Raw genomic sequence first — 27,493 nt, 5'->3', positions numbered from 1 at the left:
AGGGGATGCCGGGAATTGGAGTTCATCCCCAAAACCGGGGTGTGACACCCGGGGGATGCCGGGAATTGGAGTTCTCACCCCAAACCCGGGGTGTGACACCCAGGGGATGCCAGGAATTGGAGTTTACACCCCAAAAATGGGGTGTGACACCCAGGGGATGCCGGGAATTGGAGTTTACACCCCAAAACCGGGGTGTGACACCCGGGGGGTGCCAGGAATTGGAGTTCTCACCCCAAAACCGGGGTGTGACACCCGGGGGATGCCGGGAATTGGAGTTCATCCCCAAAAATGGGGTGTGACACCCGCGGGATGCCAGGAATTGGAGTTTACACCCCAAACCCGGGGTGTGACACCCGGGGGATGCCGGGAATTGGAGTTCTCACCCCAAAACCGGGGTGTGACACCCAGGGGATGCCGGGAATTGGAGTTTACACCCCAAAAATGGGGTGTGACACCCAGGGGATGCCAGGAATTGGAGTTCATCCCCAAAAATGGGGTGTGACACCCAGGGGATGCCAGGAATTGGAGTTTACACCCCAAAAATGGGGTGTGACACCCAGGGGATGCCGGGAATTGGAGTTCATCCCCAAAAATGGGGTGTGACACCCAGGGGATGCCGGGAATTTGAGTTCTCACCCCCAAAATGGGGTGTGGCACCCCCAGGTGACCTCAGCAGGAGCAGCATCGCATTTCTGTGAGGTTTGAATTATTCAGACCAAAAATCACGAATTCATCAGCAAAGCTGAAGCAATTCCTTCCTCTCACCCCCAGGAGCTGCTCCAAACACCCCGAACTGGAGAAAGGTGAAAATATCAGGGAATAAAGGAAGATTCACCCCTAAAAAAATCCCATTTTCTCAGGATTTGGAGTAAAACTCGGGAATCCAAAGCAGGATCCAAAAGCCCGGATCTGCCCCCAGAGCTCCAAACCCTCAGCTCGGGGATTTCAGCCTCCAGATCCCTCCAGCATTCCCTGTTCCCAGCCAATCCCAGGATTCCCAGCCCCCAGAGGTTTGGGCTGGTAAAACATTCCACGAAGGGAGTTAAGAAATGGTTAATTAATAACTAATTAATTAATAAATGATTAATAAAGGAAGCAGCCCGAGCTGTTCTTTAGAGCCTTTATTGCAAGTAACGCCCTGCTGGAGCTGCCCGGCTGGGAGGTCACTGGAGTCACTCTGGGGTCACTGGAGTCACTCTGGAGTCACTCTGGAGTCACTCTGGGGTCACTCTGGTCACTCTGGGGTCACTCTGGTCACTCCAGGGTCACTCTGGGGTCACTCCAGGGTCACTTCGGGGTCACTCCTGGGTCACGCAGCCGCTGCCTTCTGCTTGTAGGTCGCCATCATCTTCTTGATCTCAGCGATGGCTTTGCCGGGGTTCAGCCCCTGCAGGAGGGGACGGTCAGCGCCCCGGGGGGACCCAGCCCCAGAACTGCTGGCACTGACCCCCAAAACTGCTGGCACTGACCCCCAAAACTGCTGGCACTGACCCCCAGAACTGCTGACACTGACCCCCAAAACTGCTGACACTGACCCCAAAAACTGCTGGCACTGACCCCCAAAACTGCTGACACTGACCCCCAGAACTGCTGGCACTGAGCCCCAGAACTGCTGGCACTGCCCCCCCAGAACTGCTGACAGTGACCCCCAGAACTGCTGGCACTGACCCCCAGAACTGCTGGCACTGCCCCCCAGAACTGCTGGCACTGCCCCTCACTCCCACCCCAGAGCTCCCCCAAATCCCTCCCTGTGAGCGTGGGGAGAACCTGGAATGGGATTCCCAGAGAAACTGAGGCTGTCCCTGGATGCCAGGACTGGCTGGAGCAACCTGGGCCTGTCACCTGCCATGTGCTGGCACTGCCACCTTCACCTGTCCCCTCCCTGTGTCCCCTCCCAGTGTCCCTCCCAGTGTCCCCTCCATGTCCCCCCTGGTGTCCCCTCCATGTCCCCGGTGTCCCCCCGGTGTCCCCTCCATGTCCCTGGTGTCCCCTCCATGTCCCTGGTGTCCCCTCCATGTCCCCAGTGTCCCCCTGGTGTCCCCTCCATGTCCCTGGTGTCCCCTCCATGTCCCCGGTGTCCCCTCCATGTCCCTGGTGTCCCCTCCATGTCCCCGGTGTCCCCCTGGTGTCCCCTCCATGTCCCCTGTGTCCTCCCCATGTCCCTGGTGTCTCCCCGGTGTCCCCCCCATGTCCCCCCTGTGTCCCCCCTGGTGTCCCCTCCATGTCCCCTCCATGTCCCTGGTGTCCCCCCCATGTCCCCGGTGTCCCCCCCGGTGTCCCCCCATGTCCCCCCAGTGTCCCCCCCCGTGTCCCCTCCATGTCCCCGGTGTCCCCCCCTGGTGTCCCCCCAGTGTCCCCCCTCGTGTCCCCTCCATGTCCCCCGTGTCCCCTCCATGTCCCCGGTGTCCCCCCCATGTCCCCTCCATGTCCCCAGTGTACCCTCCATGTCCCCCAGTGTCCCCCCTGGTGTCCCCTCCATGTCCCCCCAGTGTCCCCCCGGTGTTCCCCCATGTCCCCAGTGTCCCTTCCATGTCCCCGGTGTCCCCCCTGGTGTCCCCTCCATGTCCCCCCAGTGTCCCCCCGGTGTTCCCCCATGTCCCCAGTGTCCCTTCCATGTCCCCGGTGTCCCCCCCATGTCCCCGGTGTCCCCCCCATGTCCCCCCCAGTGTCCCCCCGTGTCCCCAGCCGTACCTTGGGGCAGGTGCGGGTGCAGTTCATGATGGTGTGGCAGCGGTAGAGCGAGAAGGGATCCTGCAGCTGCGCCAGCCGCTCCTCGGTGAAGTCATCGCGGGAGTCGATCATCCAGCGGTACGCCTGGGGACAGTGACACCGCTGGCACCGCTGCCACCGCTGGCACCGCTGGCACTGCCCACAACAGCCCGGTACCGGCAGCACCAGCACCCTGGAGTTCAGATTTGTGTCTCCAGACCCTGCTCTGAACCCCACTGCCTGTCAGCTGCTGCTCGCCCGTTTTGTTCAGACAAAACAAACCCAAGGGCACCTGACAGCCACAGGATCAACAAAATGAGTTATTAAAACTTTAATAAATTCATTACCTGCAGCTGTAATTGGGGGATTGACCCCCCATAATGGAGTAAATTTATAATTGTGTAAAAAACCCGTGAGCATCGTCCACCTCGGGGGGAGCCTGGGAGGCTCCTGAGTGCCCCAGGGGGATCTGTGGGAGGCCTTTAATAAATACCCATCAACACCCAATTAAATACTAAAATAAAAATAAAAATACCCATAAATACCCAATTAAATACTAAAATAAAAATACCCATAAATACCCAATTAAATACTAAAATAAAAATAAAAATACCCATAAATACCCAATTAAATACTAAAATAAAAATGCCCATAAATACCGAATTAAATACTAAAATAAAAATAAAAATACCCATAAATACCGAATTAAATACTAAAATAAAAATAAAAATACCCATAAATACCAAATTAAATACTAAAATAAAAATACTATAAATACCGGATTAAACACTAAAATAAAAATAAACAATAAAATAAAAATGCTAAGATAAAAATAAAATTCTAAAATAAAAATAAAATACTAAAATAAAAATACCATAAATACCAAATTAAATACTAAAAAAAAAATAAAACCCAAAACAATAAAATAAAAATACTAAAATAAAAATAAATACTTAAATAGTATTATACTTATATAATAAGTATAAATATATATATAATAATATATAATTAAATATATATAATACTTAAATAGTAAAATAAAAATTAAATACTAATATAAAAATACTAAAATAAAAACACCAAAATAAAAATACTAAAATAAAATAAAAATATTAAAATAAAAACAAAATACTAAAAGTACTAAAATAAAAACTTAAATAGTAAAATAAAAATGAAATACTAAAATAAAAATAAAAATACCAGAAATACCAAATTAAATACTAAAATAAAAATACTAAAATAAAAACACCAAAATAAAAATACTAAAATAAAATAAAAATATTAAAATAAAAAGAAAATACTAAAAGTACTAAAATAAAAACTTAAATAGTAAAATAAAAATGAAATACTAAAATAAAAATAAAAATACCAGAAATACCAAATTAAATACTAAAATAAAAATACTAAAATAAAAATACTGAAATAAAAACACCAAAATAAAAATACTAAAATAAAAATATTAAAATAAAAAGAAAATACTAAAAGTACTAAAATAAAAACTTAAATAGTAAAATAAAAATGAAATACTAAAATAAAAATAAAAATACCAGAAATACCAAATTAAATACTGAAATAAAAATACTAAAATAAAAATACTAAAATAAAAATACTAAAATAAAAACACTAAAATAAAAATACTAAAATAAAAATACTAAAATAAAAACACCAAAATAAAATAAAAATACCAAAATAAAAATACTAAAATAAAAATACTAAAATACTAAAATAAAAATTAAACACTAAAATAAAAATAAGCACTAAAATACTAAAATAAAATAAAAATACTAAAATAAAAGGAACACTAAAACACTAAAATAAATGCAGTTATTATGTTGAGCTCACCCCACCTCTGTGCCAGGCAGCCAGGCCAGGTGCCAGGGCTGTGTCCTCACCTGCATGAGCACGGCGGGGCCCAGGTACTTGTCACCGTTCCACCAGTAGCTGGGACAGCTGGTGCTGCAGCAGGCACACAGGATGCACTCGTAGAGCCCGTCCTGCCACCAGAGGGGACACGGTGACAACGGTGACACGGTGACAACGGTGACATGGGACCCACCCCTGGCACCTGCGGGACAACCCTCCCAAACCGACTCAGCGAGCCGGGAGCTGGGACAGCAGGGAAAGGCACAGCCTGGAGAGGAGGGGGAATCTCCTGGGATCTCCTGAATCCCTGCCCTGGGATCTCCTGAATCCCTGCCCTGGCATCTCCTCCATCCCTGCCCTGGGATCTCCTGAATCCCTGCCCTGGGATCTCCTGAATCCCTGCCCTGGGATCTCCTGAATCCCAGCCTTGGGATCTCCTGAATCCCAGCCTTGGGATCTCTCCTGAATCCCTGCCCTGGGATCTCTCCTGAATCCCTGCCCTGGGATCTCTCCTGAATCCCTGCCCTGGGATCTCCTGAATCCCTGCCCTGGGATCTCCTGAATCCCTGCTTTGGGATCTCCTGAATCCCTGCCCCGGGATCTCTCCTGAATCCCTGCCTTGGGATCTCCTCCATCCCTGCCTTGGGATCTCCTGAATCCCTGCCCTGGGATCTCTCCTGAATCCCTGCCCTGGGATCTCTCCTGAATCCCTGCCCTGGGATCTCTCCTGAATCCCTGCCCTGGGATCTCTCCTGAATCCCTGCCCTGGGATCTCTCCTGAATCCCTGCCCCGGGATCTCCTGAATCCCTGCCCTGGGATCTCCTGAATCCCTGCCCTGGGATCTCCTGAATCCCTGCCCCGGGATCTCCTGAATCCCTGCCCTGAGATCTCCTGAATCCCTGCCTTGGGATCTCCTGAATCCCTGCCCTGGGATCTCTCCTGAATCCCTGCCTTGGGATCTCCTGAATCCCTGCCCTGGGATCTCTCCTGAATCCCTGCCCTGGGATCTCTCCTGAATCCCTGCCCTGGGATCTCCTGAATCCCTGCCCTGGGATCTCCTGAATCCCTGCCCTGGCATCTCCTCCATCCCTGCCCTGGGATCTCCTGAATCCCTGCCCTGGGATCTCCTGAATCCCTGCTTTGGGATCTCCTGAATCCCTGCCCTGGGATCTCCTGAATCCCTGCCTTGCTCCCAGCCCATCCCTGCCAGGACAGCACTCTGGGATCCTGTCCCAAACTCTGGGATTGGGTCTGGGAATGGGAATGGGAAAGTGATCCTGTCCCAGACTCTGGGATCCTGTCCCACACTCCAGGATCAGGTCTGGGAATGGGAAAGTGATCCTGTCCCAGACTCTGGGATCCTGTCCCACACTCCAGGATCAGGTCTGGGAATGGGAATGTGATCCTGTCCCAGACTCTGGGATCCTGTCCCACACTCCAGGATCAGGTCTGGGAATGGGAAGGTGATCCTGTCCCAGACTCTGGGATCCTGCCCCAGACTCTGGGATCAGGTCTGGGAATGGGAATGGGAAGGGGCTGAGGGCTCAGGGCTGCTCGGGGAGGGTTTCACCCAGGAATTGACCAGTTTCTGGCGGTCCTCGATGGACTGCAGGTACTGCTCCTTGCCCTCCTTGGACTCGTCCTTCTTCTTCAGGTAGGGCTCGATGGACTTGTACTGGGCGTAGAAGTTACTCAGGTCCTGGGGCAGGAAAAGAGGGATCTGAGGAGAACCAGCAACACCCCAAACCCCTCCTTCCAGCCCCACCCCTCTTCCCAACATCCCACCCAAACCACCCCAAATTTACACCCGGCCGGGAGGTGACGTTCCCTGCCCGGACCTGCCACATTCCGGGCCACCTTTAGTCACGGGGACCCACCCAAGGGACACCCTTGTCTCCTTAAGGACTTTTGGATTTGGGTTCTTTTTCCCTTTGAACTGAAGATTGACCAGAGGGAGGAAGTTTCCTCTTGTTCAGTCTCAGTTGTTTATTCTTTTCTTATCAGCATTACAAGGAGCTGTGTGCACTATGATAGAAAAGGGGTAAAATGGCCCACAAAGATCCTCTTCAAGGTCTTTTTTATGTCCATTTACCCAATTAACAGATGCCAGCTAAATTATTTTTCTTAGTGACCCAATGACCCAACACCTGTGCGCTGCACTGTGGCATTTTTTACCCAATCACTTCAAACCACCCAAAAACCCCCAGGAGAAGAAGATGAAGAAGAAAGAGGAAGGTCAAGAGACAACACCCTAAATCCTCCATCTTGTCTCCTGTTCCCTAAACTACTTTTTCACCCAGTGATTTAAGAAACTTTCTAATCTACACACACTTTTCCTATCTAACTTTAACATTTGTTTTCATGTATCACCATGAAAACATGCACATGAATTTCATATTATATTAAATTCAGTGTTTCTTCGAATCCTAGAACTAAATATTAAAAACAAGGGCACACACTCTGTATCTCAGACTCCAACAAACACCCTAAATCCTCCATCTTGTCTCCTGTTCTCTAAACTACTTTTTCACTCAGTGATTTAAGGAACTTTCTAATCTACACACTTACACTTTTCCTACCTAACTTTAGCATTTGTTCTCATGTATCACCATGAAAACACGCTCGTGAATTTGATGTCATATGAAATTCAGTGTTTTCTTTGAATCCTAGAACTAAGTATTAAAACCAAGGGCACACACTCTGTATCTCAGACTCCAACACGCCCTGGCCCTGCTGGCAGCTGCCAGGGGCTGCACTCACCGGCACCAGGTCCTTCACCACGTACATGTGGGGCAGGGGGTAGATTTTGGTGACTTTGTTGAGGTCACTGTCGATTTTCTTGATGCAGGCCAGGGTGTTGCCCCCGGCGATGTTCATGGCGCAGGAGCCGCAGATCCCTGAGGGAGGGGGAGGAAAAGCAGAGCAGAGGGTGGGATTCTCCCTCCTGTCCCCCTCCAAAAAAAAACAACAGCACTGGGGAAACACCACTTGATTCTTCCAGCATCCCAAAAAAAAAACCCATTCCCAATTCCAGAGGGGAATGGCTGGGATCCTCACCGCCCAAAGGGGAGAGGAGAGGCAGTGGGGACACAACAGCAGGCGCACAGAGGGATGGAATTGTCACTCCATCACCTCTGGAGGTGGCCCCAGCCCCACAGAAAGGCTCCCAGGTATTTTCCAGCCAGCTGGGAATGGCTGCAGAGCCGGGACCACGCGCCTGCAGCAGGAATGTGCCGTGGAAAGGGCAGGAGGGAACCAGCCCGGCCTGAAAATCTGTCTGGTCCTGGGAAAATATTCAGGGCAGTGAATTCCAGTGAACTGGGAAGAGTTTTGGCTGCCTGGGAGCCCCACTTTGTGTGGAATTCCTGCCCTGCTGTGCAGATTCCAGAGGAAAAGCTGCCTCGGGAGCGCTGCTCTCCATTCCCATGCCAGACAGAACAGCTGCAGGCAGCACCTGCCCCGAGACTGCCCCTGCCTGCAGCCCCACCTTGTTATTCCAGAGCCATTCCAGCCAGGAATGCTCCCACAGCCCCAATCCAGAGCCATTCCAGCCAGGAATGCTCCCACAGCCCCAATCCAGAGCCATTCCAGCCAGGAATGCTCCCACAGCCCCAATCCAGAGCCATTCCAGCCAGGAATGCTCCCACAGCCCCAATCCAGAGCCATTCCAGCCAGGAATGCTCCCACAGCCCCAGTCCAGAGCCATTCCAGCCAGGAATGCGCTCTGCCAGCTCAGCAGCCCGGTGTGACCCGTGAATCAGGAGGTTTTCCCAGGAAAAGCCTGGGAGCAGCCACAACCCCAAACCAGCGCTGCCCTTTCCCTCAATCCACCCCTGCCCTCAGCCCAAAGGAGGAGATTCCTGGAGCTGTTCCTGGAAATCCTGAGCGCTCTCCCAGTTCCAGCCAGTCTGATTTCCAGAGCAGCACCCATTCCAGCTCCCATTCCAGCCCTGCCCTCTCTCAGCCTGGAATCTCCCCCTGGATCTCCCCACGCACTGGGAGGCGGCAGATGAGCTGGGAAGGGAACTGGGACAACTGGGAGCTGTGGGAGGAATTCCTGGAGCTCAGAGCTGTGTCATCACACCCCGGCTCCAGCCTCGCTCCTGGCTGCACTGGGGCTGGGAGGGGAGGGGGCTCTGAGCTCCCTGGGGGATTCCAGGTGGGAATTCCCTGTCCTTACCCTCCCTGCAGGACCTGCGGAAGGTCAGCGTGGAGTCCACCTCGTTCTTGATCTTGATCAGGGCATCGAGCACCATGGGCCCACACCTGCGGCACAAATCCCCAGTCACCCGCAGGGATCCCCTCTGGGGCCAGCCTTGTGTGTCCCCGTGAGTCACAGGGACACTTGGGGACAACTCCTGTCCCTTTACACCCAGGGCACCACCCAGGGATTATTCACTGGGACAAAGCCACCCCAAAACCGGAGCTGCTGCTCCTGCGGGCTTCGGGCAGGGTGGGAGCTCTGGGATGGATCCCTCTGGAGGAGCTCCTGGGGATGGATCCCTCTGGAGGAGCTCCTGGGAAAGGTTTGGGATGGATCCCTCTGGAGGAGCTCCTGGGAAAGGTTTGGGATGGATCCCTCTGGAGGAGCTCCTGGGAATGGTTTGGGATGGATCCCTCTGGAGGAGCTCCTGGAAAAGGTTTGGGGTGGATCCCTCTGGAGGAGCTCCTGGGGATGGATCCCTCTGGAGGAGCTCCTGGGGATGGATCCCTCTGGAGGAACTCCTGGGAATGGTTTGGGGTGGATCCCTCTGGAGGAACTCCTGGGAATGGTTTGGGGTGGATCCCTCTGTAGAAGCTCCTGGGAATGGTTTGGGATGGATCCCTCTGGAGGAGCTCCTGGAAAAGGTTTGGGATGGATCCCTCTGGAGGAACTCCTGGGAAGGAAGGGTTTGGGATGGATCCCTCTGGAGGAGCTCCTGGGGATGGATCCCTCTGGAGGAGCTCCTGGGGATGGATCCCTCTGGAGGAGCTCCTGGGGATGGATCCCTCTGGAGGAGCTCTTGGGAAGGAAGGATTTGGGATGGATCCCTCTGGAGGAACTCCTGGGAATGGTTTGGGGTGGACTGGTGACCTGCTTTTTCTGCTTTTTCCTGGGATAACAGCCACGGTGGCTGCTCAGTGCCAGAGGGGAGCAGCCCCTTCCCGGCCATTCCCTGGAGCTGGGATTGCTCCTGGGCCCCATTCCCGAGGGACACCCACTTGTTCAGGTCCACCTCGTAGGTCTGCATGCGGGGTTTGTCCCCAGGCTTGTCGGGGTCCCATCTGTAGATGGCGAATTTCTTCAGCCGCGGCGCTGCCGCCGCCGTCTGCGCCTCACGGAGCACCTGGATCCAGGGAAAAACAGCCTCAGATCCCTCCTGGATCCAGGGAAAAACAGCCTCAGATCTCATCCTGGATCCAGGGGAAAACAGCCTCAGATCCCATCATGGATCCAGGGAAAAACAGCCTCAGATCCCATCATGGATCCAGGGAAAAACAGCCTCAGATCCCTCCTGGATCCAGGGAAAAACAGCCTCAGATCCCATCATGGATCCAGGGAAAAACAGCCTCAGATCCCTCCTGGATCCAGGGAAAAACAGCCTCAGATCCCATCCTGGATCCAGGGAAAAACAGCCTCAGATCCCTCCTGGATCCAGGGAAAAACAGCCTCAGATCCCATCATGGATCCAGGGAAAAACAGCCTCAGATCCCTCCTGGATCCAGGGAAAAACAGCCTCAGATCCCATCCTGGATCCAGGGAAAAACAGCCTCAGATCCCATCTGGATCCAGGGAAAAACAGCCTCAGATCCCTCCTGGATCCAGGGAAAAACAGCCTCAGATCCCTCCTGGATCCAGGGAAAAACAGCCTCAGATCTCCCTGAATTCAGGGAAAAACAGCCTCAGATCCCTCCTGGATCCAGGGAAAAACAGCCTCAGATCCCTCCTGGATCCAGGGAAAAACAGCCTCAGATCCCATCCTGGATCCAGGGAAAAACAGCCTCAGATCCCATCCTGGATCCAGGGAAAAACAGCCTCAGATCTCATCCTGGATCCAGGGAAAAACAGCCTCAGATCCCCTCCTGGATCCAGGGAAAAACAGCCTCAGATCCCTCCTGGATCCAGGGAAAAACAGCCTCAGATCCCATCATGGATCCAGGGAAAAACAGCCTCAGATCCCTCCTGGATCCAGGGAAAAACAGCCTCAGATCCCATCCTGGATCCAGGGAAAAACAGCCTCAGATCCCATCTGGATCCAGGGAAAAACAGCCTCAGATCCCTCCTGGATCCAGGGAAAAACAGCCTCAGATCCCTCCTGGATCCAGGGAAAAACAGCCTCAGATCTCCCTGAATTCAGGGAAAAACAGCCTCAGATCCCTCCTGGATCCAGGGAAAAACAGCCTCAGATCCCTCCTGGATCCAGGGAAAAACAGCCTCAGATCCCATCCTGGATCCAGGGAAAAACAGCCTCAGATCCCATCCTGGATCCAGGGAAAAACAGCCTCAGATCTCATCCTGGATCCAGGGAAAAACAGCCTCAGATCCCCTCCTGGATCCAGGGAAAAACAGCCTCAGATCCCTCCTGGATCCAGGGAAAAACAGCCTCAGATCCATCCTGGATCCAGGGAAAAACAGCCTCAGATCCCCTCCTGGATCCAGGGAAAAACAGCCTCAGATCCCTCCTGGATCCAGGGAAAAACAGCCTCAGATCCCTCCTGGATCCAGGGAAAAACAGCCTCAGATCCCATCATGGATCCAGGGAAAAACAGCCTCAGATCCCTCCTGGATCCAGGGGAAAACAGCCTCAGATCCCATCCTGGATCCAGGGAAAAACAGCCTCAGATCCCTCCTGGATCCAGGGAAAAACAGCCTCAGATCCCATCTGGATCCAGGGAAAAACAGCCTCAGATCTCATCCTGGATCCAGGAAAAAACAGCCTCAGATCCCTCATGGATCCAGGGAAAAACAGCCTCAGATCCCATCTGGATCCAGGGAAAAACAGCCTCAGATCCCATCCTGGATCCAGGGAAAAACAGCCTCAGATCCCATCCTGGATCCAGGGAAAAACAGCCTCAGATCCCTCCTGGATCCAGGGAAAAACAGCCTCAGATCCCATCTGGATCCAGGGAAAAACAGCCTCAGATCCCTCCTGGATCCAGGGAAAAACAGCCTCAGATCCCCTCCTGGATCCAGGGAAAAACAGCCTCAGATCCCTCCTGGATCCAGGGAAAAACAGCCTCAGATCCCTCCTGGATCCAGGGAAAAACAGCCTCAGATCCCATCCTGGATCCAGGGAAAAACAGCCTCAGATCTCCCTGAATTCAGGGAAAAACAGCCTCAGATCCCTCCTGGATCCAGGGAAAAACAGCCTCAGATCCCTCCTGGATCCAGGGAAAAACAGCCTCAGATCTCATCCTGGATCCAGGAAAAAACAGCCTCAGATCCCATCCTGGATCCAGGGAAAAACAGCATCAGATCCCTCCTGGATACAGGGAAAAACAGCCTCAGATCTCCCTGAATTCAGGGAAAAACAGCCTCAGATCTCCCTGAATTCAGGGAAAAACAGCCATCCATTCCCAATTCCCACACACCTCCTTCCCCATCACACAGCCCCCATTTCCCTCCATCCATCCCCAATTCCCACAGCCCCCATTTTCCTTCATCCATCCCAAATTCCCTCACAGCCCCTTCCCCATCCCACAGCCCCCACTTCCCTCCATCCATCCCCGATTCCCTCATCCTCTTCCCCACCCCACACTCCGATCCCCCCCCCACTCCCCTTTCCCTCCCACCCCTCCAGCCCCCCCCGGCCGCCTCTCCCGCACCTCCCCTCCCTCCATTCCCCGCTCCCCGGTGTCTCACCGCCCGCGGCCCGGCCCGCAGGAGCCGTGCGGGGACTCCGCGCCTCAAGGAGACTCCGACCGCGGCCGCCGCCATCTTGGCACTGCGCACTTCCAGCCGCCCCGGAAGCGCCCCCGCCGCCGCCATGTTGGGCGCTGAGGGGAAGGGGCCGCCCGCCATTTTGAGTGTGGCGGCGCCCTCAGTGGGGGCGCCATGTTGGGTGTGGCTGTGGGACACAGCACGATGCTTAAACCGCCCTATTTCTTTATTAAAATCCGCTTGTTTTATCTCCATTAATGATCAGCGTCGTTATTTTGCGTGGAGGTAGCTGTGGTGCCACCCGCCTCCTCCAAGGGGACCTGCTCTGGTGCCAGCGGGGCAAATGGTGGGCGCTGGGGAGCGAAGAATCCAGATTCTCGCTTCAGAAAAGAGAGCTTTTCCCACCAGATTAAAAGCTCTCCAAGGTCTCTCCAGGATCAAATCCAAGCTGTGACTGATCCCCACCTTGTCCCCAGAGCCACATCCAGCCCTTCCCTCCAGGGATGGGGACTCCAAACCTCCCTGGGCAGCCCCTGCCAAAACAAATGCTCCTCTCTTGGAAATGATATAACTTTCCTAACTAGTTTTTAATGAGCTGTCGTAATTATTTGTAAGCAGTGCCCACTTTTAGCCAGCACAAGTTAAAACTTCTTCACGGACTCTTCTATTTTGATTATTAAATCACTGAATCAGGGCCTGAAACCTTGCGTTTGTTAAAGCTAACCCTGACAAACTTCGATAAAGCCAAAGGGATTTGAAGATTGGACATGTGGGATCCTAAATCTGTGGCTCTTTAAAGACAGAAGATACAGAGGAGATTGAGGCCTGGAAAACTGGGGATTCCTAATTGAAAAAGATGAGAAAAAGATAATAAAAAACCTAAAGAATGTGGCCCGGCATGGTATGAAGAGTGAAAAAACAATAACCAATAGTGGACAGAATGCTAATCAATGAAAAGAATTATTAGAACCCACGGCCAGTACCTTCCTTGTTAAAAATGTGTGAACAAATGAAAACATTTTGTATTGATGTGGAGGCTGGAGCTCTGTCAGCCACACACAAAAGGCTGAGGATAAAGTGGTGCCTGACTCACCAACACTACAAAAACAGCATTAGAGACAATTTCAGAGGATTTTGGCAACACCTCCACCCCTCCTCACCTCCCTGAGCCCTTCCCCTCCCTTCCCCTCCCAGTTACTCCCCACAATTATTTAAATCCCCGCAAATTTTCCTCACAGCAAATTTATTTATTAAGCAAATCGCACGCAACACACGCTGGGGGCAAACATGGAGGGAGGAGGAGGAGGAAGAGGAGGAGGAAGAGGAGGAAGAGGAGGAGGAAGAGGAGGAAGAGGAGGAGGAAGAGGAGGAGGAAGAGGAGGGGAAAGAGGGGGAAGAGGAGGAGGAAGAGGAGGAAGAGGAGGAGGAAGAGGAGGAAGAGGAGGAGGAAGAGGAGGCCTGGCTACGGCGTGAAGTGCCACCACTTGAAGGCGAAGGGCCGGCGCTGGACGCTGGTGCCGCAGCGCACCTCGCCCAGGCTGCCGTGGTAGGAGGCCACGTCCTCCAGGAAGCGGCAGCGCAGCCCCAGCGGCTCCAGCAGCGCCCGGATCCGCCGCTCCAGGCAGCACTCGCCGCCCGCCACCGGCCCAAACGGCTTGGGGATGCCCAGGTCCCTGGCCAGCACCATCATGGTGACCTGTGGGGTGACACCAAGGGACAGTGACGTCAGAATGGGTGACACTGAAGGACTTGGGGATGCCCAGGTCGCTCATGGTGACCTGCAGGTGACACCAGGGACAGTGGCATCAGAATGGGTGACACTGAAGGGCTTGGGGATGGCCAGGTCAATCGTGGTGACCTGCAGGTGACACCAGGGGACAGCAGCATCAGAATGGGTGACACTGAAGGGCTTGGGGATGGCCAGCACCATCATGGTGACCTGCAGGTGACACCAGGGGACAGTGGCATCAGAATGGGTGACACTGAAGGGCTTGGGGATGCCCAGGTCAATCGTGGTGACCTGCAGGTGACACCAAGGGACAGTGGCATCAGAATGGGTGACACTGAAGGGCTTGGGGATGCCCAGGTCCCTGGCCAGCACCATCATGGTGACCTGTGGGGTGACACCAAGGGACAGTGGCATCAGAATGGGTGACACTGAAGGGCTTGGGGATGGCCAGCACCATCATGGTGACCTGCAGGTGACACCAAGGGACAGTGACATCAGAATGGGTGACACTGAAGGGCTTGGGGATGGCCAGCACCATCATGGTGACCTGCAGGTGACACCAAGGGACAGTGACATCAGAATGGGTGACACTGAAGGGCTTGGGGATGGCCAGGTCAATCGTGGTGACCTGCAGGTGACACCAGGGGACAGTGACATCAGAATGGGTGACACTGAAGGGCTTGGGGATGGCCAGGTCACTCATGGTGACCTGCAGGTGACACCAGCAGTGTCGGGATGGATGAAACCAAAGGAAAGACCTTGGTCACCCTCCTCAGCACCACTTTTTGCGGCTGTCCTCCCTCAGGATTCCAAATCCAACAGAATCCATCTTTTTTTATCTTTAAAGCATGCCTCGCCCCTTGCAATTTCACCGCTTTTTTTCAAAATGGCACTGCAAGCACGAGAAAGCCACCAAGCTGTGTTACACCTGTGTTCATCCACACCCACCTGGATATATTTCCTTTTCCTAGACAGCTGGGGTGTTTTTTGTGGGAAAACTTTGGGGAAAATGTGCCTCTCACCTTGCAATTTCACCGCTTGGGAAGGGTTTCGCCTCAAAACCCCAAAGCCACCAAGCTGTGTTAGACCCGTGTTTCTCCTGGAGATATTTTCCTTTCTCAGGAAAGCTTTGGGGACTCATCCTGTCTGACTGAACTCTTTTTTTTGGGGGGAGGACCCAAGGGTGGGAATCCCCCAGTACCGTGTTGGGGAAGTAGGGAACGGCTTTTCCCTGCTTGTCCAGCTTGAAGAGGGCCGGCAGGTCGATGATGTCCTCCTCCAGCAGCCCCAGCTCCTTCTTGAGGATATCCCTGTTCCAGTCGATGCAGCGCTGCCGGGGACGGAGCAGAGCCCGGATTCCAGCGCTCCCCGCGGGGTTTGCGCCACGCCGGGGTGGTCGCTGCCAGAAATGGGGTTTGTTTGACCTGGGGGTGTCGGGGATTACCTGGACGTACTGGTTCTGCTGCGCCAGGGCGTCGTTGGAAAGGACCTTGTTGATGGTGACGCGCTTGGTGTCTGTCCCCGAGTACCCTGAACACACAAAACGCCCTCGGAATGAAGCAGCGCTGGCTTGAGGTGGGGTGAAGAGATGGGAAAAGCCCCCAAAATCCAGGTTTCTTGAGGCTGGGGTGAAAGCTTGGGAAGATGAGGGGAGGAAATCTCTGCCTGTTGGAAGGAGCATTGGAAAAGGCTCCATCCATCCTCCTGCCCACGGGAATCCGCTGAATTTCTCCAGATCATCCCCCTGCATGGGGTCAGCCCTGCTCTGGGGACCCCCTCAGTGACCAGAGGAACCCTTGGAGACACGGGGACCTCCTCCCAGCCCTGCCACGGATCAAAATCACAATGAAAAGGGAAAAAACCCGGTTCTGATCCTCCAGTTGTCCCTCTCCATATCCTATCCATATCCTCTCCGTATCCTTGGAGACATGGAGACCTCCTCCCAACCCCGTCGTGGATCAAAATCACAATGAAGGGAGGGAAAAAAAAGCCAGGGCTAATCTGGGGGGGACATGAGAGCTGCCAGTTGTCCCTCTCCGTGCTGGCATTTCCAGAGGCTCCATCCCGGGCAGCAAACATCCCTTCCACGCAGGGGCCTTTATCCCTCCCATCCCACTCGATTCCCGAAATAGGGCCGGAGGAGGCTGGGGGCGGCGGGCAGGCATCCCGCTGAAGGACAACCAGCCGGGGAAAAAATGTCCCCGCGTGTCCCCGGCCGTGCCACCGAGCGCTGTCCCCTTGCCTTTGAACATGGTGGCTTCTCCCTGTCCCTCCTTCTGCTTCTCGCGGAAGAGCCGGTAGCAGGCGGCCGGGCTGGCCAGCACCATCCGGAATCGCTGCGGGAACACGGCCGGGGTCAGCTGCGGCCCCCCAGGGACTCACTTCTGCAAAAACCTGAGCTGAAACTCCTAAAAACCGGCTGTCTTCGCTGTTATCCAGCGCCTCGTTTCGCCCACCGAGGGTTTGTGGGCATAAATGTTCCTTTTTGGAGCCGTCCGGGTCAAGGCTCGGTTTCCGTGAGGGAAAAATTTATGTGAGGAGCAGCCAAAGCCATGGCAGAGGGAAGAGAAAGGTTCTGAAGACGTGTGGGCATAAATATTCCCTTTTTTTGAGCCATCCTTGTCAAGGCTGGGTTTCCCTGAGGGAAAACTCCATGTCAGAAACAAAAAAAGTCATGAGAGAGGGAAAAGAAATGCTCTGAAAAACCTCTGAGCAGCCACAGACCGCAGGGGAACTTAAGGCTGGAATTTCTTGGATGCCTTTGGATCTTTTCCCTTCTATTTGCGGTCATCAATATCCCAGAAAATCCCCTTTTTAGCGCTCAGATCCCTCGTTTTGAGGTGGGGGGTGAACCCCAAGCGGACACTGGCTGGGGGTGCCGAAGGAACGGGGTTTTCCTGGCGGGATTGGTGTCGAGGAGGAGCACGGGGGGTCTGGGGGTACCTTTTTGTCAGAGGCGGGGACAAAGGTGACGAACTCGTTGACGTTGCCCACGGCCAGCCAGTCGGAGTAGAGCTCCACGGGCGCCTGGACGCGCTGGGCGAAGAGGAAATCCCGCACCAGCCTGGTCATCCTGCGGCCCGCGGATCTGGGGGGGAAACTCCCGTCAACGTCTGCCTGGATACTCGGACTGGGGGGACATTCCCATTAATAACTGCCTGGATACTCGGATTGGGAGGACATTCCCACCAACATCTGCCTGGATTCTTGGATTGGGAGGATATTCCCATTAACAACTGCCTGGATACTCGGATTGGGAGAATATTCCCATTAACAACTGCCTGGATACTCGGATTGGGGGGACATTCCCATTAACATCTGCCTGGATACTCGGATTGGGAGGATATTCCCACCAATATCTGCCTGGATTCTTGGATTGAGGAGACATTCCCATCAACATCTGCCTGGATCCTTGGATTGAGGAGACATTCCCATCAACATCTGCCTGGATCCTTGGATTGAGGAGACATTCCCATCAACATCTGCCTGGATTCTTGGATTGGGAGGGTATTCCCACCAATATCTGCCTGGATTCTTGGATTGGGAGAATATTCCCATCAATATCTGCCTGGATTCTTGGATTGGGAGAACATTCCCTTCAACATCTGCCTGGATTCTTGGATTGGGAGGATATTCCCATCAACATCTGCCTGGATTCTTGGATTGGGAGGATATTCCCATTAACAACTGCCTGGATTCTTGGATTGAGGGGACATTCCCATCAATATCTGCCTGGATTCTTGGATTGGGAGAATATTCCCATTAACAACTGCCTGGATTCTCGGATTGGGAGAACATTCCCATCAATATCTGCCTGGATACTCGGATTGGGAGGATATTCCCATTAACAACTGCCTGGATACTCGGATTGGGAGAATATTCCTGTTAACAACTGCCTGGATACTCGGATTGGGAGAATATTCCTGTTAACAACTGCCTGGATACTCGGATTGGGAGAATATTCCTGTTAACAACTGCCTGGATACTCGGATTGGGAGGATATTCCCATTAACAACTGCCTGGATACTCGGATTGGGAGGATATTCCCATTAACAACTGCCTGGATACTCGGATTGGGAGAATATTCCTGTTAACAACTGCCTGGATACTCGGATTGGGAGGATATTCCCATTAACAACTGCCTGGATCCTTGGATTGAGGAGACATTCCCATCAATATCTGCCTGGATACTCGGATTGGGAGAACATTCCCTTCAATATCTGCCTGGATTCTTGGATTGAGGGGACATTCCCATCAATATCTGCCTGGATCCTTGGATTGAGGAGACATTCCCTTCAATATCTGCCTGGATACTCGGATTGGGAGGATATTCCCTTCAATATCTGCCTGGATTCTTGGATTGGGAGAACATTCCCTTCAATATCTGCCTGGATTCTTGGATTGGGAGGATATTCCCACCAACATCTGCCTGGATTCTTGGATTGAGGGGACATTCCCTTCAACATCTGCCTGGATTCTTGGACATAAATCGCCACTGAGGTGGAGGAGCCCGGGAGCCCTCACCCTGCCCAGGCAGTGTCTGACTAACCCAATAAACCCAATTTTGGTGGGCGCTGGTTTCGGGGCTCTCCGAGGCTCCCAAATCCGCTTTTCCCAAATCTGCTCTTCCCCCTCTCTTACGCGGGGAAGCTGCTGCCGATGAGGATCCTTCCCAAGGGATATTCCTTGCCAGCCACGGACACAGGCGGGCTGACCTCCACGTTCCCGAAGGAGTCCAGGCTGGCCACGGCCTCAGCCAGGGGCTCCTTGTGCACGTAGCCGAAATCGGGGCCCTGGGGAAAGAAGAAGTGCCCTGAATCTCCTTCCCCCGTGGGGATATCTCCAAGGGATCGCCCGATCCGGCTGTTTTCCATGCTGGAATTCCCAAAACGCCCCATCCCAGACGTGCCCTGGCCCTTTTCCTCTGCCCAGGAGCCCGCAGGGATGTCCCCGTGGTTTTCTTCTCCCGAGGGGTGGGTGAGGACAGCAAGGGCACGGGGAAGGCGGGAGGAGAAAGGTCTTGGGGTCACGGAGGTGTGGGAATAATCGGGAGCAGAGCCTGGGCCTGATCTCCTCTGTCATCCCACAGCCAAGGTTTAAATGTTCATGTTAAGCCAAGGTTTAAGTGTTCACATTAAACCGAGGTTTAAATGTTCACATTAAACCAAGGTTTAAATGTTCATGTTAAACCAAGGTTTAAATATTCACATTAAACCAAGGTTTAAGTGTTCACATTAAACCAAGGTTTAAATGTTCACATTAAACCAAGGTTTAAGTGTTCACGTTAAACCAAGGTTTAAGTGTTCACATCAAGCGGGACCAGATCTCCTCTGTCATCCCACAGCCAAGGTTTAAGTGTTCACTTAAGTCAAGGTTTAAATATTCATGTTAAACCAAGGTTTAAGTGTCCACATTAAGCAAGACCAGATCTCCTCTGTCATCCCACAGCCAAGGTTTAAATGTTCATGTTAAACCAAGGTTTAAATGTTCATGTTAAACCAAGATTTAAATGTTCACATTAAGCAGGACCAGATCTCCTCTGTCATCCCACAGCCAAGGTTTAAATATTCATGTTAAGCCAAGGTTTAAGTGTTCACATTAAACCAAGGTTTAAGTGTTCACATCAAGCGGGACCAGATCTCCTCTGTCATCCCACAGCCAAGGTTTAAGTGTTCATGTTAAACCAAGGTTTAAATGTTCACATTAAGCAGGACCAGATCTCCTCTGTCATCCCACAGCCAAGGTTTAAGTGTTCACTTAAGTCAAGGTTTAAATATTCATGTTAAACCAAGGTTTAAATGTTCACATTAAGCAGGACCAGATCTCCTCTGTCGTCCCACAGCCAAGGTTTAAGTGTTCACTTAAGTCAAGGTTTAAATATTCATGTTAAACCAAGGTTTAAGTGTCCACATTAAGCCAAGATTTAAATGTTCACATTAAGCAGGACCAGATCTCCTCTGTCATCCCACAGCCAAGGTTTAAGTGTTCACTTAAGTCAAGGTTTAAATATTCATGTTAAACCAAGGTTTAAGTGTCCACATTAAGCCAAGATTTAAATGTTCACATTAAGCAGGATCAGATCTCCTCTGTCATCCCACAGCCAAGGTTTAAGTGTCTGCATTAAGCCAAGGTTTGAATGTTCACATTAAGCCAAGGTTTAAATATTCATATTAAGCAGGACCAGATCTCCTCTGTCATCCCACAGCCAAGGTTTAAATGTCCGAATTAAGCCAAGGTTTAAATGTTCACATTAAGCCAAGGTTTAAGTGTCCACATTAAGCCAAGGTTTAAGTGTCCACATTCAGCTAATTAGGCAGCCCCGAGGGAAGCTCCTGGCTGGCTCTGGAGGGAGGTGAACTCCAGCCCCCGAGGGTGACTCTGCCCTGGGCTAAGAGCCACCCCAAGGCCTGCACGCCACTTGAATCCTGCTTAAGCCCTGATTTCCAGGATTTATGCCCAGTGCAGGGGTAATTAGTGCTCAGCTCGGTGTGCCAAAGCCCGAGGGAGTGTTAAAAACGGCAAAACCGGCAGGGATGGGACCCAAATCCCACTTTTCCTGCGCTCCGGTTGGAGCCGATGGGGGCCCAGAGCACACGGGATGGGATCAGGTGTCCGTGAGGTTTGAGTTAAACCCCGGTCACTCATCAGGGTTGGGTTTCCATAGGGATAACCCAAATACACAGGTCGGGAAAAGCGAGCAGGGACACCTGGGGAACACCTGGAAATTCCCATTTTGAACCCAGGGTGTTTGGAGACGCTGGGATAGAGGGAGCACGGCTTTTCCCGAGGCTCCCCGTGCGTTTTTGGGGTGCGTTTCTGCGGGATGGCCGGGATCAGATCCCTTTTTCTCTGGGTGCTGAGGGAGAGCCTGAGCAGCAGCCACCTGCTCCCGACTCATTTCAGCTTAATAAAACCACGGAGCCGGCCTGGTTTCAACTGTCAGGGCTCTGGTTCATCCCGGGTTTGAGGGTCACATCCAAGTCCTATCAGTTCCACGCTGATTTTGAGGGGATAATTCCCTCCCGTCTCCTTTTTCCCTGGCATGGGCTTCCAGGGGCTCATGACCCGTGCCCATGGCACGGGGCGAAGTATTCCTAGCTGGAAAATGAGATTGGAAAGGTCGGGCGGCGGATTAGGGCAGGCTTCAAAGCAGAAATTGGAGGATAATGTGTTAGCAGCTCCCAAGGCTGAAATTGCTGGCCTAAATACGAGGCAGAGCAATTCCTAAAGAGGGCAGATCCCTCGTTAGGATTCCCTGGATGACTCCGGGACTGGATGTTCCCATGCCAGGCATGAGAAACGATGGATTCCAGCGCTCCCGAAAGCCCCCAGCCTTCCCCAAAGGGACAAAAGCTGGGATTTGTCCTCGTCTCCTGTTCCTGCTGGGGCTGGGGCTGCTCCAGAGCCCGGATGGGAGTTGGGGACAGCGGCTCCGAGGCTGCCTGGGGGTGTCTCACCCTTTCCCCCTGGGGATATCTCCAAGGAATCGCCCAATCCATCGGTTTTCCATGCTGGGCTCTCCCAAAATGCCCCATCCCAGACTTGCCCTGGCCCTTTTCCTCTGCCAAGAAGCAGGGAAATGTCCCACAGGGATGTCCCTGCCACTGGCTGCATCCTGCTCTCTTCTGAGGAAGTAAACTGACCCTTTCCTGCTTCCCTTTCCTGCTTCCCTTCCCTGCTTCCCTTCCCTGCTTCCCTTCCCTCTCCCTTCTCCTGGAAGCTGGTGGATTTTCCCAGGCACCAGGAAATTCAGATTTCACCCAGATTTCCTTCTCCAGGAGGAGGAAGGGAAGAAGCAGCCCATCCCTGGGAGGAATCCCAGCGCTTGGCAGGATCATTCCCGGGGCGGCAGCTCCTCCTTTCCCCTCTGGATCAGAGGTTTCCTGGAGGGCGAGGCTGGCTGGGGGATGAGGGGGCGATGCTGGAGGCGGCTGGGAGGAGGGAATCTCTCATTTTCCAGCCAATTCCACGCCTGGAGCCGAGGGCCAGGAGGGTTTTGGAAACGGGAGCGTGGGCAGGAACCCTGGGAGCCGCTCCGCAGGGAATTCAGGGAAGCTTCTCTCACCAGCAGCTCCTTGACGGGGAGCTGCTCCATCCCTCTCTCCCGAGGGGAGTCCAGCACCACCGGGAAGCTCTTGTGGGGAGCGTGGGTGTAGCCGAGCTCGATCTCATCCTGAGGAAGGGAGGAAATCCCGCCTGGGGCACGGGCAGGGAGGGGTTTCCCCGCTTTTTGGAGCCCCCCTACCTGCATCCAGCGGTCCCCCCGGTTGATGTAGCCGAAGCAAAGCTTCAGCTTGCAGCCAGCCTTGGCCACCAGGCTCTGGATCTCCTTAGTGAACAGGTAGTTGTCCTTCATGCTGGAGGAAAAGACGGGAAGGGTGGGAAGGAGGGAGATTCCCTGTTCCCAGCCCCGGGGGGGCCGGGGAAGCGCCGGCTGTACCTGCAGACAAAGAGGTTCACGGGGGGCAGCGTGTTGGGGGTCATGATCCACGGCGCCACCCGGAACACCACCGTGTCCCTGAAGATCGGCGAGTGGGGGATGCCCTGAGGGAGCCAAGCAGGGATCAGGGACGTTCCTCCCCCCAGAACACCCTCCCCTGAGGTCATTTTTGGGATCAGTTAGCGGGATCGCTCTCCCTTCCAGCACCATCCCAATCTCCTGGGCGCAGCCTCCCATCTGCCCCATTCCTGGGAGTTCCCAGGAATTCCCAGGAGCTCCCAGGAGTTCCTGGGAATTTCCAGGAGTTCCCAGGAGTTCCCAGGAGGTCCCAGGAGTTTCCAGGAGTTCCCAGGAGCTCCCAGGAGGTCCCAGGAGGTCCCAGGAGGTCCCAGGAGCTCCCAGGAGTTCCCAGGAGCTCCCAGGAGGTTCTGGGAGGTCCCAGGAGGTCCCAGGAGGTCCCAGGAGTTCCCGGGAGCTCCCAGGAGTTCCCAGGAGTTCCCAAGAGTTTCCAGGAGTTCCCAAGAGGTCCCAGGAGTTCCCGGGAGCTCCCAGGAGTTTCCAGGAGTTCCCAAGAGTTTCTAGAAGTTCCCAAGAGTTCCCAGGAGTTCTCAGGAGGTCCCAGAAGGTCCCAGGAGATCTCAGGAGCTCTCAGGAGCTCTCAGGAGTTCCTGGGAGTTCCCAGGAGTTCCCAGGAGGTCCCAGGAGTTCCCAGGAGGTCCCAGGACTTCCCAGGACTTCCCAGGAGTTCCCTGGAGTTCCCGGGACTTCCCAGGGGTTCCCGACCTCGGCCAGCGGCTCCAGGAGGCTGACGTGGATGGACACCAGCCCGGAGAAGGTCTCGTCGGGGAAGCGCAGCCCCTCCACGAAGAAGTGGAGCTCGGCGGCCCCGCCGGGGTAGGGCACGGCGTGGAACAGCTTCCTGCGGCCCAGCACCTGCACGTAGCGCTGCCCGAAGAAGGGATCTGCCGGGGAAAGGGAGCGCGGAAATCCCGAGGTTTATCGGGATTCACACCTGCTTCCCTGGGCAAGGAGCTCCCGCCATGCCCGAGGAAACAGGGCTGGGATAACCCAAATGTACATGGGAGAGGTGAGCAGGGGCACCCGGGGGTGCGGAATTCCCGTTTTAAACCCCGGGTGTTTGGGGACGCTGGGATAGAGGGAGCATGGCTTTTCCTGAAGGCTCCCCGTGCGTTTTTGGGGTGCTTTTCCGCGGGATCCCTCAGATCTCTGAGGGGATCCAGCTGGGAGAGGCACCTTGAAGCAGGAGTTGAGGGGCTTGGAATTTAGTCGTGGACAAGAGGGATGAGGGAAAAGGTCTCAGCCTTTCCTCGGGTGGAGCTCCTTTCCTTAAAAACCACACCCAGCTGTTTGCCGCCGCTCCTTTGCCGCGTGGACTTGGATAAAGGGTTTTGTGTCCCCCTCCCTCTGCCTGTTCATCTCCAGAGTTTCCCAGGTGATGGAAAAGAGGGGAAAAAACGGGGGGGAAACGCTTACTCTGCACATGGAAGACCCCGACTTTGTCGGCGTTGTTGACGGAAATGGAGAGGACGATTTCGTACCCCCGGGGCAGGCGCTGGGGCCCCTCTGTCCTCAGCACCATCTGAGCCAAGTCCAGCAAATCTGGGGGCAAACGGAGCGAATCCAGCCGTGTTTCCCACGTTTTCCTCCTGGGGTTTGGATCTCCTCCCCAAAAAACCCGCTCTTCCCTCGCCACCCGGCAAACCCAGAGCTCGTGCCCGGCGGGCCGTGACCCAAACGCCCTTTTCCCTTCTCCCAGCTCATCCGTGACCTCGGGACGCCGCCGGGCCCGGCTCGGCGTGCCTTGGGTTTTCCAGGAACGGGTGGGTGGATTTCTGGCCGCCGGCCTCGTGCCTCGCCCCGCGCTCCTCTCACCTGCGTGAAGCATCCCCGGCCCGCGCCGCGCCAGCCCTGGAAGCTCAGCCGCTCCCCGCGCCTGCCCCCGCGCCCTGCCCGGCTCCAAGGAGTTGGGGCGGCATTAATCCCGCAGAAATTCCCACGTGGGAAGCTCGCAGCCGGTGGGGAGCAGCTGGCTCCTGGGAAAGGTCAGGGAGAGGGGACGGTGGGGATTTCGGGGCAGGGGTTTTGGGGAGCCGTTACCTTCCCTGTTGAACACCTGCTCGCTGTCGCAGTCGGAGGGCGGGATGAAGGGGAACTCCTTGTCACAGCTGACCAGCAGGATGGCCCCGTGTCCCTCCGGCCCCCAGGCCCAGCTGGCCTAAAGCACCGCCGGGGCTCAGCGAGCGCGGGATCCCCCGAGCCCGTGGGTTTTCCGCGGGGTGGGGGGAGCTGGAGTACCTTGTTGGGGCTGTTCTTCTCCACCACTCCATCCCGATCCGCGTCCACGTCCAGGGAGATCCCTGCGGGGACAGAGCCGCCTCATCCCCGGGCGAGGCGATGGGGTGCCACCCCCCCTGAGCCAGCACACCTGCCTTTGCTGTCCCCAGCCCTGCTCCGGGCACGAGGGGACAGGGACGGGCTCCCGGCGCTCCGGACTCACCGACGCCGGTGAGGAACACCCCGGCTTGGTTGATGGGCTTCCCTCCCTCCGCGTAAAAGCTGACGGTGACCTGCAAACCCCAAATCCCGCATTGGGGTGGGATGTTCTCCCTCCGTGGACATCCCGCTCCCGGGATCCTCCTCCTCCTCACCTTGTTGTCGTTGACCTCGGAGCTGGCCCGGCTCATGCTGAACCTCAGCACCGTCCCCTCGTCCAGCGGCCACCGCGTGCCGGCGCCGGACACGGCCTCGGGCTCGGCGCGGCCGCGGAACAGCACATCCACGCTGACCCCTTCCGTGTGCTTCACCCCAAAGGCCACGGCCCCGGCGGGGGCCGCCCTGCCAGAAACACCCGGAATTCTCAGGGATCTGCAGGGCCAGCGCAGAATTCCCGCTGGGATTCATTCCGCTGCCCAGAACGCCGCCAAGACCGGGCACGCCGGCGTCTCCACGCTCACCGCCGGCACCTTCCTGCCCTGCTCCTGCCTGGCAGCTGGAATTACCCCGGGTTCAGGGCCGGTTTAGCCCCGTGAGTGTTTGCAGCCACAGCTGTGGGTAAGGATCTGTAATAATCCCAAACAACCCGGCTTGGCACTTCCAGAAATCCCTGTTTTTTCAGCACGGTGGTTAACGGCTCCTCCAAACACCGTGGCCATCCCTCTGAGAGGCTTTTCCACGGGAAACTCTCATTTCTGGGGGATTTCACCCGGCCCCAAAGCTGTCAGTGCTGCCCTGCTCCGCGTCCGATGTGCCCTTGCTCTTCCCCTCTCTCCTTTTCCCAAATTTCCCTGCCTTTCCAGGTTATTATTTTTGGGCTCTTTGCCCCGACACCCGAGACCTCGTGTTGATCAGGTTTCTCGGATGCCGCTGGTCCCGCCAACCCCGCACCCTTGGCGAGGTGGGAGGAAATCCAAGCTCTCCTCTGCTCCCGCCTGGGTGTTCCTCAAATCCTCAAATTGCTTGTAATTACACATGGAAAAACTGGTTTGGTTTCCTGGTTCCCTGGATCTGGGGATCCCACTGGGAAGGGATTTAGCCTGGAGAGGTGCCAAGGGAGCTGGGACTGCGCTGCTTGGCTTGAATATCGAGGTTGGGGTTTGTAACAGCAGCACCGACCAGAATCGAGCCTGGAATGAGTTTTTCCACCTCCTTTTTCCCTGGGGGGTGGGAATAACTATCCCCAAGTTCAGCCATGGGTTTGTTTTAGGGAAGTGGGGTTGGCTCTGTGGGGATTTCCCACTTTCCCAAGGTTTTGGCCGTGAGATTTTCTGTTCTTCCCTTATTTTGCAGTCCCTGCCCGGGCACCTGCTCGTCCCTCTGCCCTCCAGCAGGCTGGGGTAAATCCAGGGATGTTCAAAGCTTTCCAGGGATTTGTGCAGCTCTGCAGAGCCCGGGAAAGGTTTTACCCGCAAATTGCATCAAAACGGTTGTGGGGTTTGGGAAAGCAGAGGGAAAAACCAGGAGCAGGGATTCCCAGAGGGATAAACAGGAGGGAAAGGTGAGGGGAAAGGTGAAGGTGGAGGAGGAAAGGAAATTTTGTGGGTCCCACTCATCTGTGGATGTGGATGAGGGGTTTGGGAAAGCAGAGGGAAAAAGGAGAAGCAGGGATTCCCAGCAGGAAAAACAGGGTTGAAAGGTGAGGAGGAAGGTGAAGGTGGAGGAGGAAAGGAAGTTTTGGGGGGGTCCCACTCACCCGTGGGCACGGGTGTGGATGTGTCTCCCCCAGCAGCTGTGGGGTTTGGGAAAGCAGGAGCAGAGAGGAGGAGCAGGGATTCCCAGCAGGAAAAACAGAGGAGCAGGGATTCCCAAAGGGATAAACGGGGGGAAAGCGAGGAGGAGGAGGAGGAGGAAGGGAGGTTTTGGGGTCCCCCTCACCCGAAGACGTCGGCGCGGATGTGGCTGCCCAGCACGCACAGGGCCTCGATGCGGTTCCCGTGCTGCAGCCGCAGCGTGCGGGGCTCCCCCGGCATCTCCCCGGCCATGGGCACCGGCACCGGGACCTGCTGCTCCTCCTGCCCCCGGCCTCCTCCTCCTCCTCCGCCCGGAGCTCGCGGGGCACGGATGGCAAACGGAGAGAGGGGGCGGCTGGGCTGGAGCTCTGACAGCTCGGAAAGTGATCGGGGGGGAGGGACGGACGGACAGGGACGGACAGGGATGGACAGGGAGGGACAGGGAGGGACAGGGACTGACAGGGACGGACAGGGATGGACAGGGTGGGATGGACAGGGACGGACAGGGACGGACAGACAGGGAGGGACAGGGAGGGACAGGGAGGGACAGGGAGGGACAGGGAGGGACAGGGTGGGATGGACAGGGAGGGACAGGGTGGGATGGACAGGGAGGGACAGGGATGGACAGGGATAGACAAGGAGG

General features: G+C 54.6%; 2 protein-coding genes across 3 annotated transcripts; both read right to left on the bottom strand.

Moving 5' to 3' along the window:
* Positions 1-1,106: 1,106 nt before the first annotated feature.
* SDHB (succinate dehydrogenase complex iron sulfur subunit B) lies at positions 1,107-12,543 on the bottom strand. Of its 2 annotated transcripts, XM_058855167.1 has the most exons (9): positions 12,417-12,543; positions 9,776-9,900; positions 8,754-8,839; positions 7,334-7,470; positions 6,156-6,272; positions 4,602-4,703; positions 2,692-2,814; positions 1,264-1,387; positions 1,107-1,170 (listed from the first exon to the last, which is right to left on the bottom strand). In XM_058855167.1, exons 1-8 carry the CDS (start codon positions 12,540-12,542, stop codon positions 1,310-1,312), a joined length of 894 nt encoding a protein of 297 aa, XP_058711150.1. In that variant the 5' UTR covers position 12,543; the 3' UTR covers positions 1,107-1,170; positions 1,264-1,309. The 2 variants fall into 2 exon arrangements, with proteins under 2 accessions (XP_058711150.1, XP_058711149.1); XM_058855166.1 differs by having other exon boundaries at positions 1,107-1,387.
* Positions 12,544-13,778: 1,235 nt separating this feature from the next.
* LOC131587358 (protein-arginine deiminase type-2-like) lies at positions 13,779-27,164 on the bottom strand. Its single transcript, XM_058855157.1, has 16 exons — positions 26,996-27,164; positions 25,273-25,459; positions 25,122-25,191; positions 24,920-24,981; positions 24,722-24,839; positions 24,098-24,223; positions 23,387-23,565; positions 22,604-22,707; positions 22,409-22,520; positions 22,229-22,336; positions 18,805-18,956; positions 17,107-17,251; positions 16,406-16,499; positions 15,608-15,693; positions 15,365-15,493; positions 13,779-14,130 (listed from the first exon to the last, which is right to left on the bottom strand). The coding sequence occupies exons 1-16, from the start codon at positions 27,100-27,102 to the stop codon at positions 13,897-13,899; spliced, it is 2,013 nt and encodes a 670-aa protein (XP_058711140.1). The 5' UTR covers positions 27,103-27,164; the 3' UTR covers positions 13,779-13,896.
* Positions 27,165-27,493: the final 329 nt, after the last annotated feature.

Source organism: Poecile atricapillus, chromosome 22 (assembly GCF_030490865.1).
Source record: "Poecile atricapillus isolate bPoeAtr1 chromosome 22, bPoeAtr1.hap1, whole genome shotgun sequence".
In the NCBI taxonomy this organism is placed as follows: Eukaryota; Metazoa; Chordata; class Aves; order Passeriformes; family Paridae; genus Poecile; species Poecile atricapillus.
This window is presented reverse-complemented; position numbering and strand designations above follow the sequence as displayed.

What these genes read in the sequence shown, in the direction of transcription:
- SDHB (XM_058855166.1), bottom strand. Translation starts at nt 12,542, where the DNA reads ATGGCGGCGGCGGGGGCGCTTCCGGGGCGGCTGGAAGTGCGCAGTGCC. An exon ending in GCCCCGCCGTGCTCATGCAG is followed by an intron (nt 2,815 to 4,601) that starts GTGAGGACACAG and finishes CACTGTCCCCAG; the next exon opens with GCGTACCGCTGGATGATCGA. An exon ending in GCACCCGCACCTGCCCCAAG is followed by an intron (nt 1,388 to 2,691) that starts GTACGGCTGGGG and finishes CCCCTCCTGCAG; the next exon opens with GGGCTGAACCCCGGCAAAGC.
- LOC131587358 (XM_058855157.1), bottom strand. Translation starts at nt 27,102, where the DNA reads ATGGCCGGGGAGATGCCGGGGGAGCCCCGCACGCTGCGGCTGCAGCAC. An exon ending in GGGGGGACCGCTGGATGCAG is followed by an intron (nt 22,337 to 22,408) that starts GTAGGGGGGCTC and finishes TCCCTTCCTCAG; the next exon opens with GATGAGATCGAGCTCGGCTA. An exon ending in TCCCCGTCAAGGAGCTGCTG is followed by an intron (nt 18,957 to 22,228) that starts GTGAGAGAAGCT and finishes TTCTTTCCCCAG; the next exon opens with GGCCCCGATTTCGGCTACGT.